General features: G+C 47.6%; 1 protein-coding gene and 2 long non-coding RNA genes across 3 annotated transcripts; 1 reads left to right on the top strand and 2 right to left on the bottom strand.

Moving 5' to 3' along the window:
- Window positions 1–2,453: 2,453 nt before the first annotated feature.
- On the top strand, window positions 2,454–6,513 carry LOC117861276 (putative methylesterase 12, chloroplastic). Its single transcript, XM_034744806.2, has 5 exons — window positions 2,454–3,681; window positions 5,180–5,419; window positions 5,513–5,656; window positions 5,734–5,868; window positions 5,973–6,513. The coding sequence occupies exons 1-5, from the start codon at window positions 3,382–3,384 to the stop codon at window positions 6,300–6,302; spliced, it is 1,149 nt and encodes a 382-aa protein (XP_034600697.1). The 5' UTR covers window positions 2,454–3,381; the 3' UTR covers window positions 6,303–6,513.
- On the bottom strand, window positions 5,847–6,612 carry LOC117861280 (uncharacterized). The gene is made up of 2 exons (XR_004641735.2): window positions 6,472–6,612; window positions 5,847–6,302 (listed from the first exon to the last, which is right to left on the bottom strand). It is a non-coding gene; the product is annotated as an uncharacterized lncRNA (long non-coding RNA).
- Window positions 6,613–12,643: 6,031 nt separating this feature from the next.
- Window positions 12,644–13,687, bottom strand: LOC117861460 (uncharacterized). The gene is made up of 2 exons (XR_004641783.2): window positions 13,342–13,687; window positions 12,644–12,996 (listed from the first exon to the last, which is right to left on the bottom strand). It is a non-coding gene; the product is annotated as an uncharacterized lncRNA (long non-coding RNA).
- Window positions 13,688–16,757: the final 3,070 nt, after the last annotated feature.

Below are 16,757 nucleotides of genomic sequence, written 5' to 3'. Positions count from 1 at the left end.
ACATACCAGCATATAGGCATTTCAGAAGAGAAAGAGAAATCTGAAAAGGGGGAAGAAATGATAAGAGGAGAAGTGAAGCGTGTGCATTGCATTGACAGGTAAAGTCATAAAGTTGCAAACAGCACCACCATCTCGAGTAGTCTCAGAGGAACAACAATATCTGAAGCGGATATTGTTGTAAGGATGCTGCATTAGTTTAGTTTCGTCAGGACTCAATGACAGTTGAACGAGATGAGATTACGGCGTGGAAACGCGTTGCGGAAATCAGAATGTATGGTCCTAGCTGTATTGACAGAGACAAACTGACAAGAATGGAATTTGCTAGAGATCGTGTGTCTCCCAAGCCGGCCGGGGGTCAGCCGCCACCCGCAGGAGGATGGTATCTTGTGCGCTGTGCATTAGCGAGCTGAGCTGCCTGCCCCCTTGGTCGCTGACTCGCTGTCGGTGTCATCAGCCATCAGGCAGGCAGGCTCCCCAAAAGACCTGTCAAGTTGCAGATGAAACCAAAACATCATGTCCAGTGAAATGAAGCCACAGCGTAATCCTGCTTCCTGCATGCTAGGAGGAGAAGATCGAAGATGAAATAAAATGTCAACTAGAGCTTCCTGCAGCTTCCTTCCTTCTTTTTGGTCGAGCTTTTCTGTTTCTAAGTTAAACCTTCAGAGTTTGTTTTCCATATGCGTGCGTCCGGTTGGTCCGCATTGTACTCTAATGTTTTGATCATTTCATCTTCTAAATATAAAGATACGCAGCTCTGCTGCGTATTCTTGAAAAGAAAAAATGTCAACCAGAGCACCAAACGCATCTACTGTACTGTACCAATTATCGATCTGCTCACTGCTCAGCGACCACGGTGACAGTGTTGTTCTGGTGGCGCTGCTATTATTTATGTATCCTGCAAAGAACCGGTACGGTGAGCAATGAATGGATGGATGCCTAGATGATCGATCGGTGGTGCTGGACGCACAAGACGCTCTGAACTGAAACCAGTTCAGTTCGTTCCTGTAACAGTCAGTCGATCTCGATCTGTCACAACAGGCCAGTGCAGAGTATAGTAGATGATGCTTGCCGACGTACTCATGCAGGTGGTGGTTAGCCGCTGAAGCATTTGTTGCTGCATGGTATCTGTTGCTGCTGAGATCGACTGCTGGAGGGTCAAGACATGCATGACATGTACAGGTATCTGCCCATCTACGTCCCCATCTACAATGCGTATGGACCGATCGAGAGGTAGTTGTTAACAAACACAAAGAAATTAAAACAAGTAGTTGCTACTGTATATACGTGCCGTTACATCCCCGTTCTCATGATACGTGACTACCTAGCCTGACTGGCGATCATATCGTTTGTTCATTTCGATAGATCACTGTGCTTCGGTACAAGAGAAGTTACCAATGTGGTTGCATCAGGTGATGTCCTCATCAATTACTGCGCTTTGATAGCCTAGCATCTCTTCATGACGAATCCACGTCTGCAACGAACACAAGAATGATCGGAAGGTTCTGTTCGAAAAAGAGAGAATGCGGAATTCTTTTGTGACAAACTCAAGAGTTGACTACGCACACCTCATATCGCATCCCAAGATCTCAAAAAAGGACAGGAATGGTGAACGTAGCATGTGAAAGGGAAAAAAATTATAGGGAATGAACCTGATGGCTCTCATGGTCAATGCAACATGCACTTCTCAACAAAATATTTAATTATAAGGCAGATTGCAATTTTAAAAAAGTATTTTCATGTACCATCAAATACAGTAAAACCAATGTCATATTTACATGTATATGAAGAAAAGGATGGTCAAAATCACACGAGCAAAGCAACGTCTCGCCCACAGCTAGCTGCATTTGAGCATATCACTTCACCTACAGGCAGCACTGCACTGTTCCAGCGCTATTTGTTTCAATGGATAAACTTATGGGGGGCAGTTGTTGAACGGAGCCGATCGCGTCGATAAAGAATTGCAAAGGACAACGAGGGTAAGTTCAACAGCGCTTCCTCATCCGTTCTGCTCATCAGGTGGCGCTATTTTCTGCAAATCGTAGGTGCAACCGCAAATCAAATCAGGGTCGAAGAAATTCTGGAGCCCAAAAGCCAGACACACACCTACTAACTTTTGCATTTCCTCATCAGTTCAAAAAAAAAATTGTATTGTACTATGAACGAATCCTGCAGTGCTTATTGCAGTTTGCATGCTGATAACAAATTTGAGAAAGGAAGGGCCTGGGATCTGAAAAAGGCAGACCAGGATATCCCCGGAAATCAAAGAAAAAACACAGAGGAAAAAGAGCACTAGAAAAATTATGAATATGTTAGTGTTTCGGTGAAGGGAAAGCAGCTGCCACTTTCATCTTTATCTGAAGGTGATAGAGAAGACAAGGACAGCGTGGTGGTCAAAAGCCAGACCAAACAAGACAATCAGTGAACTTGCGTGGAAACTAAAAATCAGAAGAACCAAAAAGAAACCTATTTGTTTTTTGTTTTCTCCACACAAGAGAACAAGGTTGGAGAGGTGTACAGCTAGTCTTGACGGTACACGCTAGCAAGTACTAGCAAAGACTGCAAGGGACACAGCTCCCCAGAAACCGTCCAAAAGCTTCCTGCAATCCTGCTGCTGGGCGTTGAACTCCCTTGATTAATCGCATCAGCTTCCAAAGATTTCTTTTTTTTTTTTTGGGTTCAGAAGGAAAGCAGAGCAGAGGCGAAATAAATTCCTCCGGCGAGATTCGTGTGTGTGGAGATGAGTTAGGTGCCAGGACCGCTCATAAATTCTGCCCTGTTCTTTCAGATCTGCTCCGTGCTGTGCTGTGCTTTGCTTTGCTTTGCTGCGAGAAGAAATTCCTCTAGGCCCAGCAGTTCTCTCCCTCTCGGCTTCTTCCAGTTCTTGGCTTGGGGCTCTTGGGTTCCTCTTGGGAAGAATCTCTCGGTCTCGTCTAGTCAAGTCACCCATGCGTCGTCGCCGGAGTCCAATCTCGCCGCTCAGAGTTTCTTGATTTGGTCTGTTCGGAATTTCCATTTTCCCCGGGAGAAAATTTGTTCCTTCCAAAAGTTGAATCTTAACCCCCTCAGGATTTTGTGTTTAGTCCATTTCCAGTGGAGGGAGAGCTTGTTCTTGAATCCCGTAGCTGTAGTAGCAGCGTTGGAAGCAGAATCAGTTCCTGCATAAAAATCCTCCCTTTTCTCTTGGTTTCTTAGCAGCGCAATCAGTCTTTGCTTGAATCTCGCGACAGCTCGCAGCTTCCTTCCCATCTCGATTTCGTCGTGATTTCAGGTCGGCTGTTGCTCGCCTTCGCCGATTTGTTTGCTCCCGAGAGCCAGCCTATAAGAATCCCCACCCCACCCTTCCTTCTTCCACTCCACGAGCTCGCGTGGTTTCTTCTCCCAATGGGCAACGCGTTCGCGTGCATGCCGCGCAAGGAGCAGCGGGCCGCGGCCGCGGTGTCGCGCAGCAAGCGGATGGGGAGCGCGCGGTCGGCGCGCGGTGGGCCCAAGCTGACGCCGGCGGAGGAGGAGCTCCTGCACCGCCAGGCACTGGCCATGGCCATCCACCAGCACCTCGACGCCGGCGGCTCCATGTCGCGCCGCATCGACGCCGGGGCCTCCCTGTCCCGACGCATGGGGCCCGGCTCCACCAGCTCTCGCCGCCGCGGCGACCTGCTCGACTCCGTCACGAATGCTAAGCCCGTAAGGCCCATACCTACCCCTTTCTTTCAGTCATAATTTTCACATGCTTGCTTGCTTGTTGCAACCTTGGGGATTGTGTTCTCCCACAATCCAATCTTGGTGTTTCGTTGTTAGTTCCATCTTAGTATTGTACAATTTGGTGTTCCTATGAACTTCAGTATCTGGTCAGTCTGCGAAAATTCTGTAATTCATACTTCATAGTATTTGGTCAGTTGAAGTATGTGCTCAGGTGTGATGCATTAATTTTTTGACCGGTAATATTCCTAGAGATTGTTATGGTAGTATCTTGTCATTAGGATTTCTTGATTGAGGTGTTTGGTCAGTGCAATTCTGTTCTTAAATCAGTACATTACTGTTACCCTGGACAGTTAAGGTTTGTTGCTTGGTCATTGCTGTTTGGACTGTAAATTGACTCCATTACTCCAACATCGGCCTGGACGCATTGATTTATACGTAACTGCTCTAGGTTGAGTTATTGACTTATAATGTGGTTGTTAGTGTTGGACTGCTTGTGATTGGGTGAGTTCAACTAGTTGCTTGTGGTGTACTCTTTTGGTTGTTGAATAATTTGTCTTCATTTGTACATGGAAACTGTCCTAAGATTTTGATCTGTTTCTTTGTAGCTTCCTTCGTTTGGTAAATTTGATTTGTATTTGAACATTGAGCTCCTGTCGGTTGTTGAATTATAACAACTTGGCATTCCAGGTTCAGAAAGATGTTAAAACTTAGAAGTAGCTCCATTGTATGGACACGTGCCATACTGAATAAGAAGTTATGCTTCCATGCTTGCTTGGTGCTGTGCTAAATGCTTTTTTCAAGTATATACTTCAAAACTAAACATAAAACAGAGCTTGCGTCTTCTGATGCATTGTAAGCATATAGAGCTTATTCTGCTGTGATTTGGAACTTTGGTCTTGTTTTCATAAAGGGCTTTACTTGTTTTTCCCCGGTGGTTTTCGCCAACCAAAATGGTGCTGCTTTTCCTTTCAATTCAGTTTTCTTGATACGCAGCACATGCCTTTTCTTATGCTCTGCATGCTTTCCACCTAAAGCATAACAGAAAAAACAATTCAAATGTTCATCCACTTCCTGATTGTCTTAACATTGTGAATTATTTAGTAGCCTATGGATCATTGTCTATGCCACTAAATGTCGAAAAGGCATCTTTGTGTCCAACTGTTGTTTTATACGTAAGTACACGACGTGGATGTGTATTCTTGGAGAAACTTATATGTCATTAGGGCTACAAGACAATGCTAGCACCTCAGCTGTGACCTAACTAGTCCGAGCGTGGTTCCATGCCCAAAGTTCTGTCCCATTCATATCTTGTTTGCTAGTTATAGTTTTTGTTGCCCCAACCTGTAAATAGCTAATCATATCTTTATCCTTGTCAACATCTCAAGTAAGGAAATGTCTAACATTGTGATACAAACATTGTCTTGTGGTTCGAGGTTCGTAGAAAAAAGGTTATAATGGTACTGCTGGTACATGCTTTCAGGCCCAAATTGTTCTGGAGAATTTAGAAACAAAGAAAATTGTCCTTGTTCATGGAGAAGGATTTGGTGCTTGGTGTTGGTACAAGACCATCTCACACTTGGAGGAAGCTGGTCTTGAGCCTGTTGCCTTAGACCTCACAGGTTCTGGCATAGATCATACTGATACAAACAGCATAGCTACACTAGCAGATTACTCCAAGCCATTAATTGATTACCTCGATAAACTTCCTGAGGATGAGAAGGTGACTATTACATCTGCTGTTCTGTGTATATTTATGTTGGGGGAAAAAAAATTCAGCTTTCTGAGCACTTTGCTGGTAACGGCGATAATGCAGGTTATTTTGGTCGGCCACAGTTGTGGAGGTGCAAGTGTTTCATATGCGTTAGAACACTGCCCCCAAAAGATCTCAAAGGCGGTGTTTCTTACTGCTACGATGGTAAAGGATGGGCAGCGGCCTTTCGATGTGTTCTCGGAGGAAGTATGGAATCTCCCTTTATATGTTTACACTTCCATGTGCGCATTGAATGGGAACTTACCTTAATCTGCGTTTTACAGCTCCGGTCAGCAGATGTTTTCCTGCAAGAATCACAGTTTTTAGTTTATGGAAATGGAAAGGACAAGCCTCCTACGGGGCTGATGTTTGATAAACAGCAGATCAAGGGGCTCTATTTCAACCAAACTCCTTCCAAGGTACACTGTGTATTCAGTTGAAAGGTGTACTGTATTCACCCCAGTCATGCCGGTACTTATTTTCAGTGGACTTGCTAACGAGTTTGCACACACTTAAAATGCAGGATATGGCGCTAGCTGCGGTGTCCATGAGACCCATCCCTCTAGCCCCAATCATGGAAAAGCTCTCCCTCACCCCTGAAAACTATGGCACTGCCCGCCGCTACTTCATCCAGACGCTTGACGACCACATGCTCTCGCCTGACGCCCAGGAGAAGTTGGTCCGGGAGAACCCGCCAGACGGCATCTTCAAGATCAAGGGCAGCGACCACTGCCCCTTCTTCTCGAAGCCGCAGTCCCTCAACAAGATCTTGCTGGAGATCGCACAGATCCAAGCTCCGGCGGCGCTGCTCCCGGGCAAAGCAAGCGCGGAGGAAACCGCGGTGAAGTCATGACTGCATGTATGTAGTGTACATGAAAAATGATTAGCACATAGGTTGCGAAAGGGAGGTGCGGGGGTTAATTGAAATCAGCTGTCAGATAATAATGTAGGGAGGTGAAAGTGTCCGTTTTTTCTGTGATCAAGTATAGAGAATGTGAGATTGTCAGATAGTTGCCTTTTACCTTGTGAATCAAATATGACGCCAGAACATGTCTTACTGTTTTCCTGAGCGATTTCCAGTAGCCAAGTCCTGTGGAGTCGTTTGATTGTACAGGACACAGCAGTGCCAGAATCATGAGCAAACAGTTTGCACAGAATCATCATCGGCGAAGTGGCCGTAGCGTGTAGGGCCGGTGACTGGGCGTTGGGCGCCGCATAGTTTTTTTAGGATTGGGCCACATGGGCCGACGACTGACTGGGCTCTCGCTGGATGACAACGGCGATGCGCACGCGACGTAGAATCCTTTACGGCAGAGGAGTTCCAGCGGAAGGAGTACTCCGATTCTTTCTCCTCCTCTCCTCCCAACCTCTCCGATCCGTAGGCAGGCGGTGCCGCCGCCGGCGCGATTTCTTTCGCGTCTTCTCCGATTCCAACCCCAATCCAAACTGAATTCAAAACCTGCCAAGAACAGAGCGGGGGAGATACGGCATATATACAGATACAAAGATAAATAGAGGAGCAGAGATTTGAGGCACGGAGCCGACGCGAGATCTGTTGGAGGAAGATGATCTCGGGAGGAAGGAAGGTACCATCGTCTACTGGTACCATGGAGACGCCGGCGCTGCAGAGCGAGCAGGAGCGGCCTCGGCAAACAACAGCCTCGAGTAAGTGGCCCGACGGCGACGGCGACCGGCGGTGTAGTGGCCCGACGGCCCAATGGCACGGTAGCCTAGCGTCCCCACGGGCGTCCTCCGCAGCCGCGCACTCGCGCTCAAGGCGGCGGTGCGGCGGCGCAGGTAGGAGGGGGCGCCTGGGCTGGTGCGCCGAGGGAGTGGCGGATCCATATACGAAGTCGAAGGAAACGAAAACGCGGAGGCATGGCAGGCCCGACGGCGGCCCTATGGCCGTGTGGACGACGAGCGGCTTGGCCATGGATTCGATCGGCCTTGGGCAGAGGTAGACCCCTCTGCTGCTGGTTGACCACGACGGCGCGACGGATCAGATGGATCAGCCGCGCATCCAACGAGGGCGCAACGCGGACGATGAGCGGTGCGGCCATGGATCCGATCGACCATGGTAGAGGTAGGCTCCTCTGCTGTTGGTTGACCACGACGGCGCGGCGGATCAGATGGATCAGCCGCGCATCCTACGAGGACGCTGTCCCTGGTGGAGATTGATCTCCCCGGGGGCGGCGCGAGGGCAGCGGAAGCCGGAGGCCTAGGGTTAGGACCTAGACTTGGATACCATGTAAGATTGTGTATAATGCATGGGATATATTGCTTGAGCTGATTATATAGAAGTACATGGCTTAGAGGGTAAGTAGCCTCTCCTAGAGATAAGAAAGGTTATCTCGGGATTACAATCAGTTCTAAACTAACCATATCTGAAGTTGCCTAATATACTCTAACTATTAGGAAGTATATGTGTATATTAGGATGTATTTATCCTTTCCTTGTACACTTGATATATTTCTTGTACTCCATGCCATATTGGCGATATATATACAGAGGTCACCCCCCACTCGTTAGGGTGTGGGGTGTTTCCCATCTATTTCTCTACATGGTATCACGCGATTAGATCGTGGGCCTCCTCTCCTCTCCCTGCGCCTCCCTCCTGCCCACGCAAAACCCTAGGCGGCAGCCCCTTGCCGCGCTGCCAACCCTAGGCGGCAGCCCCTTGTTGCGCCGCTGCCACCTCCCCCCTCCGCTGCACCTCCCTGTTCGGCGCGCCCCCTCCCTGTCGTTCGCCATGGCCACCCTCAATCCGCCGACTCCTCTGTGACACCACCGCTCCTACTGCTGGCCATGTGCCGCCTCCTGGCCCGCCCCCTGCTAACGGCGGCGCATCTGTGCCTCCACCTGGCACCGGTGGCTCCTCTGGCGGTGTGCCCCAGGCTCCTCCTACCAGCGACGCGCCCGACAACGGCGGCGGCGGCTTCATCCTATACCCGGCGCCGCTGCCGCCATCCATCCCTACGCCACCGTCTCCGTCAAGTCTCACGTCCCCATGACACTGACGATGATGTCTAACGCCTACTTCAGATGGGCGTCTTTCTTCAAGCCATGTGCGGCAAGTTCGACCTCCGGTTGCACATCGACGGCACGGTGGCTCCTCGTCCCTAGGACCCCGATTGGGATCAAGCGGATTGCTGCGTTCGCTCCTGGTTCTTCGGCTCCGTCGACTACTCCGTCCTCGACCTCGTCATGACCGACGACGACCAGACCACCCGGGAACTCTGGCTCGCCATCGAGGGACTCTTCCACGCCAACAAGAAGTCCTGGCCGATCTTCCTCAACCACGACTTCCACTCCATGACGCAGGGCGATTCCTCCATCGTCGAGTACTGCAGCCGCATGAAGACTCTCGCCGACGCCCTTCACGACGTCGGCCATCCCGTTCAAGACTCCCAGCTTATCCTGAACGTACTCCGCGGCCTCAACCCACGCTTCACCAACACCGCCGACGACATCGCCAACTCCACCGCCAACTTCCCGTCAGCTCCGAACATGGAAAAAAAAAACGAGCGGAGCGTTGCCGGGAGGAAGCTCTCCACTCACATTTTTTTTTAAAAAAAGATACTCTGATGGAAAACATGGCCCGCCTGTCTTTTTTTTTATAAAACATGGCCCACCTGTTAGGACGGCTCTCATTGGTGCTTATTAAGTGGACCTGGGCACCCTTTTATTCTGTCTGGGCCGAGCCCGTGTTCCTCCTCTCTCTGGTTTGGATTTGGACCATGGCTCTTAATAGAATTACAATTTAATTTTGGGCCTGCTCACCCTTCTATTCTGGGCCGAGCTCGTGCTCCTCCTCCCTCCTTGGGCCGTGACTCTTAGTAATTGTTAAAAAAATAGTTAGTGCGGCTTGGGTTTCGAGCCCATAACCACCGGGCAACGAAAGGCATTTGTTTACTCAAAAAAAAGAGAGAAAGGAATTTGTTTTAGTATCATCTATAAACCGCATCGTAATAAAACCAAGCACAATTTAGATAGTTAGTGATAGTGAAGGTGTTGCCTATCGACATTAAAGCATCTTATATAAAAAATCACAATTTTGTAAGTGTTTGATAGAAAATTGACAGGCAACCAGGCGTAAAAAACCAAAGGTCCAACAGCTAGAAGCATCCTAGAAGCGGCCGGATGACATTGCGGCCACCGCTCGACCTCCCTTGGTCAGAAGACAGGAGCCACGACTCGCCGGCTCAGCCAGCTCAAGGGCGGGGCCTGCAAGGAGCCCACAACATCTCACCCACTTCTTGACTTAGGAAGACCTGCGCCAAACGAGAGGCACTAAATGCACGGTGTGGGTCAAGTCCGTCCCATAGGGGAGCCAACCTTTAACTAGGGGTCCAAGGGTGAATCACCCCTTTGAACCGCTCAGGATGGCCTGCAGGATGAGGCCACGCGCGGTCGTACGCGCCCACGCACCCCGACGTCATCATCACCTTCGCCGTCAAGGAGACCCGTCAAGATCAAACACCCCATTGTAAGCCCAGAGCACTTAATCTAAGGAACACGACTCCTGCCGAAACTGGATGTAGGGATTTTCCTGAACCAGTATAACTCCTCGTCTCTTGTGTGCAAGCCATCAGAAGTGAGAAGAGCGCGGTGTACAATCACTAGTCGGCGCTCCGAAACATCGACAGTCGGCGCACCAGATAGGGGCAGTCGCACATTCCTCACTAGCTTTCAATGGCCTCCTTCGGTCTTAGCGCCAGCGGCGGTGCCACCCCGGACGACACCATTCGCTTCGAGAGCCTCGAGTTCACTGTCAACGTTGGGGGCGAGTTGCAGCTTGTCCCTAGCTTTCTTCCGGCCCAAGCATTATGTTTCGAAAGCTTGGACTTTGTTGTCGACCAGCTAGGTCACCCGCACCCAGGGGCGGATCCCACAGGGGGGGGGGAGGGGGGCTGCAGCCTCCCCCCGAGAGCCTACTTTTATATGTAAAATACTGTAGACAAAGCCTCAAATCACCATTAATTTCTAGCTCTAGCTCTTAATCTTTACTATTTAGTCCCCCCTTCGAGGTGTTCATCCTGGTTCCGCCCCTGCCCGCACCTCCTCGAAGAGGGGCTCCCTGTCCAGCCTGAGCTGGAGGGGGCACCGCCAAGTGGCGACCCCACCGCGTTGCCCATCGATAGCGACGCCCTAGCATGTTAGATCGACGTACACCTCGGGGCGGACCCCGAGCCTGAGGCCTGCTAGTGCACCTTCTATGCGCTGGGCAACATCTTCACCCAGCTCTCGAGGGAGGCTCCACTCCCCCCGGAGAGTGAGTTCTAGGACCCTACGGTTCAACTGTCGTATAGTCTCTGGAACGCAGCCTAGTTTTTCCAGATGGACCTCAAGTGCAGGCCCGCCCTTGTAAACCCCAAGTTCATCGGTGCGACGGAGTACGAGCTGGCGTCCTTCCACGATCTTATGGAGATCCACTCCGCGAGCAGCTCCTCGTTGGAGGTGGATCTCGTCCACTGCGATAACCTGTCGAGGGAGTGTTTCATGGCGGAGCTCGCCAAGCACACCCCTACTGTATTTTAGTACAAATGGAAGTGGTGGGAAGAAGCATGGCAAAAAAAACTGCAAAAAAACATACCGTTTGACTTCTAGTTTTAGCTTATTTTTTTTTGAGGAAACAGGAGGGTATGATTATCCCCTGCTGGATATATATATAGATAAAAAAGAGATGAAAAAAGAAAGTGTACAAATCAGGATACAAAAAAGGAAAAAAAAGAAGATCAGAAAAATTACAATGATTGCTCTAGCCATTCTAACATGGATTGTTTCCAAGTCTCCTTTACTCGTAGGACAACCTGAGTATAAACATTCCGAAACCTCCGCATTGCATCCTGAATGGAGGGAGTGACACTCCTGAATATCCAATCATTTCTTGCCATCCAAATGCACCAACTCATGAGCACAATGATTTTCATGAAAAAAGGGACTTGCAACTGAGCTTTAAAGCTTGTAAGAATTGTGTAAGGCTCCTCATCAAGGTTAGCAAAAAGACTGATGTTAATCCAGCATTCTTGGGCAAAGGGACATTGCAGTAAAAGATGAAACAAAGTTTCCTCAGTGTCCTGTGAACACAAGACACAAGAATAGGAGGGTAGAGCCATGTGTTTTCTTCGAAGCACATTGCGGGTACTGAGCCGATCAATGAGGAGGAGCCAAAAGAAGAACTTATGTTTACTTTGACAGCGAGATTTCCAAAGCCATCCAAAAACCGGATGCACCTGACGATGACCAGACAAAACACGATACGCCCTTGAGGCTGAAAAGTGAGGAGAGCCCCATATAAAAGTCCAACAATCAGGAGCATCATTAAATGGAATATCATTCAGATCTGTTCCTAACTGAAGAAGCTGATCCAGAGCTTGAGATGAAAGGGGCAAATTAAACAGTTGGTGCAAGCTAGGCAGGTGAAAAGCTCTCCTAACAGATATATCAGGCTTTGTGGTGAATGAGAATAAGTAGGGATACTCTTGTGCTGGGATAGCTTATTTTGATCATAAGCTGGATTTATCCTGTTCCAAAAAGAGCCTTGATCTCGAACTGGGCTTCGGCGCAGCTTTCAGTTGGGCTTCGTCTCCGATATTTATCCAATCAGTGGTACAAAAGCTTTAGTTGTGACATTCACCCGGCTGCTTGTGCGAGAAGGGAACCTTTTGCTTTGTATTTTGCTCCTTTCCCTTCGAATGTAAAATCGGAAGAGCTGCTGTCTTTGCTCGTGTTTCTGCCGTCCTTTCCATTCACAAGAAAAACTCAACTCTTTTTATTTTTTTTAAAAAAGTTGCTTGTGTTTGCGTGCCATTCTATATGCTGGTGTACGTGCCGCGGCCAATCGTGCAATTTGCATGCTCAAGTTTGATCTCGGCACTTAGTTATTCCTAATTATGAATGCAACCCTAAAACCAGTTGGAAGCTGAAACACTTGGTCTGTTTATCTGAATTCTAGTCTTCTTCATGGCTACTATTCTTTTCCCAGGGATGTCAAACAAAAGGGCAGCAATTTTCAACCAGCAAACAAATCTTGTTATTCCCGGGCTCCTGGATCATCGCAGAATTATAAATCCAAGATAAGTCAGAAGCTCTTCTAGAAAATCCACGAAAACTGAAACCTTGCTAATCGAAAATAATTTTGTTCCTGTGTGACTTTGTCACATGATCCACGTGAAAGACGAAGGGGCTGGATGGTCAGTTCCAGAGGAGGCTTCGGGGACTATGGTTTTTTTTTTCGAATCATACAGTACAGACGCCAGACGCTCAGAAACACGTATGCACACTCACCTCTACGAACACACGCACGCAATCCTATCCTGATGAGTACCTTCGAAAGTTGGCAAACCTTCTTCGAGATTGATGAAGTCACCACTGATGCCTCGCTGTCGATGGGCATGTTGCCTACCACTGAAAGAACTTCCTCGAGATTGGCGAACTCAGTGGTGGTGCCTTGCTGTCGATGGGCACGTTGCCTACCACTGAAAGAATAGTGCCGGTTGGCGAAGTCACCACTGGTGCCTCGCTGTTGATGGGCACGTTGCCTACCACTGAAAGAATAGTACCGGTTAAATCTTGGAATAAATCCAGAAAAACACGAGTACCAGTGTTGCCGAGTCGATGACTCAAACATGGTGGGTGAGCTACGCTCAGTTCGCGGGACCAAGATTTGTTGAAGGAAAAAAAAGAAAGAGACTATTTGCACATCACATGCAACACTGCAGTGAAATAGTTTTGGCTTAGTAGTTGAAAGTTCACTTCTTTTTAGTGAAGCATTTATAAGGACTCTCATGGATTATAAAGCAATAGCAGATGCACGTTAGTTGGAGTTGATGAGTACTACAAAATGAAGCTGGCCTATTGAACCAGACGAAAAGCATTGGTCTGAAACTCACATGTATCATGCTGGGAGGTGACTTGAACATGAAGACATCAAACTTTTCATCCCTTGGAACTAAAGAAGGACCATCTGCCAACACGGTTATGCTGTTGCAACCATCACCGACAAGAAACCAGCGTCTGAAACAGCTGCATCTCGCCTGAATCGCTCATGCACTGAGTTGGTGATGCCACTGTCGCCAAACGCCAGTTTGTCCACTACATAAATTTGAAAGTGGAGATTTGAATGTAGCTTTATACCATTCAACCCGTGCTTGTCATCCGGTTTACTTATACTGGTATGCTTCCGTTTTTGTTTTCTTCTGGTGTGGGAGCTGCATCTCACCATTTTGTATTCTTGACATGGCCAAGCTTGCTCTCTCAAGTCTCCAGTGTGTTTCTCTGACCTCTAGAAGACAGTAACTTGCAACCAATCTGCTCCTGTGTTTTTCTTTCCTGGTCAAGGTCAAACAAGCAAACAGCTTGCAGTTTCTAGTAGTGACCAGGTCCTTGAAATTACTGGGCTTGATCACTACCACGGTAACATCTGTCAGTAAATGTTGCACACGTGCCACATGTCGGCACGGCGAAGTCAGAAGCTCCTCCATGAACTCCGTGAAAGTGAAACTGAAATCAGCAGATGGCGCTGCGAACGGAAAACAAAGTGTGGTGTACCTGTCTGAATTTGTCACATGATCCCCGTGAAAAGCCTTAGGAGTTGGACGGTCAATTCCATAGGCCGTGTGGATCAAGTTGTGTTCCAGGAAAAAGGGGGAAAAGATTTGCACTAGCATGACCTGCACATTAAAACTGCACACTCACGCACACGTTTCTGAAAGAAACTTTTGTTTACAGTTCTGTGACTTGATGCCTCTGAGATCAAATGGCAGTTGACTACCGATATATAGCGCGGTAGGTTGATAATAGACTTTAAATTCCTTGACATGGATAGATGCATACAAGGGTTGGAACTTGAAGAGGTCAAGGTGAAGTGAGCTAAGAACCAATCCTTGTCAGCATTATTTCATTGTTCTTGCTTGTATTTTGAAGCCATTAGTTATCAAAGTTAACTAGTGACCGTCTCTGCATGCACATGCTGCAAGCAATCTAGAATTAGCACAATGCTTCCACAAGCCGGCTGTTACCTAACCTGGCCCTTTTTCTTATGAGGCAAGGCTTTTACCTACCCTTGAGATGTGACCCTCTTAATAACCTGGAAAATCATGTCGAAACCTTCCCTTTAATTTCTCTATCGTCTTACGCCACCAGTGCCCCCTTTTTGCAGGTAACCGAATGTTCGCTTTCGTTTCGGGATTGGTGGCGACAGTTGAATGTCATTCAGATTGCAATGTTCCAATATATCTGTTCCTCTTTCAGTGTTGTACATTGTACTGCACATGTCATCTTGCTTCTAGAGCTTGTACTACTAACCTCCTATTTTGCCTTGGATGATAAGCCAAACAAAGCCTTGCATGTTCTCTGAAAGAGTCATGATCCTGCTACTGGTTTGGTGGATGGATATCATGTGTGTGCGTTTGCAGAGTTGACACGAAGAGAAACTTGTTGAACACAATGCTTATGTTCCTTTCTCCTTTCCATCATGTGGTTTCAATCCCCGTCAAATCTCATCATGATCTTCGTTCACATCAAAAAGGGAGGCATCGATTGACCCGACATCGGGTAACAATATATAAAGGTGAGAGTGAAAGTGAATTTCTAGCTTTACGAGAAATGCAAATGATGGAGAGACGGCTTTCAGCAATTTCACTTGTGCAGAAAGGCATTATCTCTGTGAAAGGAGCTGCTTTAATTTACTTTTAAGAATTTACCTTACAAGCTTACTTTGGTGTTGGCACTGGCAGATTTTTCAGGTGGTTGGCTAGTCGCCATAAACTGTTGCATGAGATCACGGTCAGAACTAACTATGAAGATGAGGAAAAGCTGGGGGGTGATTGATCTGTAACTTTTCAGTTTGATGACGTGGAGCCATTTTTTTTTTGCTTTTCTTTCATATGAATATATGATTACAGGTGCAGCTATCGATGATTCATTATATTGTTGCCAAGGCTTATGTACGTAACAAGCTGCTGGTGCAGAAACCAGGGACAAGGCTTATTTAGATGCCAACTCAGTTCATAATGTATCTGAAGCAACAAGCTGTTGTTTTCCATGAGGAAGCTAAGGTGCGTTGCTATTAAGTTTTTTCCCTTAAACTCGCAAGAGGACTGCGTGTCATTTCATTGAGAAGGAATCCAACCACCATTCCGAAACATGGAGAAGGAGATGCATGATTTGGACTTAGATCGGTGCTAAATAAAGTGAAAATAAATCTTTCAATTCCTGACAAACAACGGTATTGTCCTATAAATAATACAGTTTAACTGAACTGGGACCTGTCATACAGTTTGTTTTTTCAACAGGATTGAACTGGATTGCATTGCAGCAGCTTCTTGTCACATGCAAAATAAGCATCCATATTGAATAGGATGTCTGGGTTCTACGCCATCTTGATCGTCTATAGTTGGCTCAGTCAGTCGCAGTCCTTCCGTCATTGTTAGAAACAAGAACACGAGCAGAAACAAGAACAGTCAGTGCTAGATGAATGAATGGACCGACTTGGTCGTGAAATACTGAAATGGAAGTGTTTCACATCACGCACGAGGCACGAACGGCTAATTTGGCACCTGGTTACGAGCGCTCAAGATTATCATATATTCATATGTAATCTAGCACATGGATGAATGCTCTCAGGCCGCCCGGCTCTGACGACATGAGTGGAGGAAATTCTAGGTCTGACAGCATATCACTGAAAAATCAATCCACAGGATGCAATTGTCAGTCCGTCAGAGAGTAGGGACTTGGATCGATCGGATGCATTACATTCATGGACGTTGGCATATATCATGTTCCTTCATCTTCATCATGCTTTGAATTTGGACTTGAGCTAGATCCATTACCATGTCCATGCATGATGTGTACATACGTACGTTTTCACACCCCAAATGGCTGTTTTATTTTCTGAGCTGAACAGAACAAGCACGTACGCGTATCGTTGAAATAGAGGGTACTCGATCCATCTGCGTATGCAACTCATCTTTGAATACATGGGGGGTTGGTTATAGGAAGCTTGCCCAGTTGCTCCTGTGCATGCATACGCGGAAGGACGACAAGCCGACGCAAGAGTTGACGTAAGCACATGCATGCGTGTTCGTCTTCTTTTTCCTTCGGTTTGGACTCCATGCGTCCATTACCATGCATGCAATTGATGCATGTACACACTCACGACGTACTCACCCAATGGCGCGTTTCAATTTTCAGCTGACCAGACTATTTCAGCCCGGAACAAGGGGGTCTTTAATCCCTGGAACCAAACACCCCTAAGTACCGTGTAGACCAGCACAACTTCCGCATGCATATGCAATTGCCAACTGCT

Source organism: Setaria viridis, chromosome 6 (assembly GCF_005286985.2).
Source record: "Setaria viridis chromosome 6, Setaria_viridis_v4.0, whole genome shotgun sequence".
In the NCBI taxonomy this organism is placed as follows: Eukaryota; Viridiplantae; Streptophyta; class Magnoliopsida; order Poales; family Poaceae; genus Setaria; species Setaria viridis.
Note: the sequence above shows the minus strand (reverse complement) of the source record. Positions and strands in the feature narration are given on the sequence as shown.

Excerpts from the sequence above, each read along its gene's own strand:
- LOC117861276 (XM_034744806.2), top strand. The coding sequence starts at position 3,382 with ATGGGCAACGCGTTCGCGTGCATGCCGCGCAAGGAGCAGCGGGCCGCG. Across the intron at positions 5,420-5,512 it reads AACTTCCTGAGGATGAGAAG|GTTATTTTGGTCGGCCACAG; the intron begins GTGACTATTACA and ends GCGATAATGCAG. Across the intron at positions 5,657-5,733 it reads TCGATGTGTTCTCGGAGGAA|CTCCGGTCAGCAGATGTTTT; the intron begins GTATGGAATCTC and ends TGCGTTTTACAG.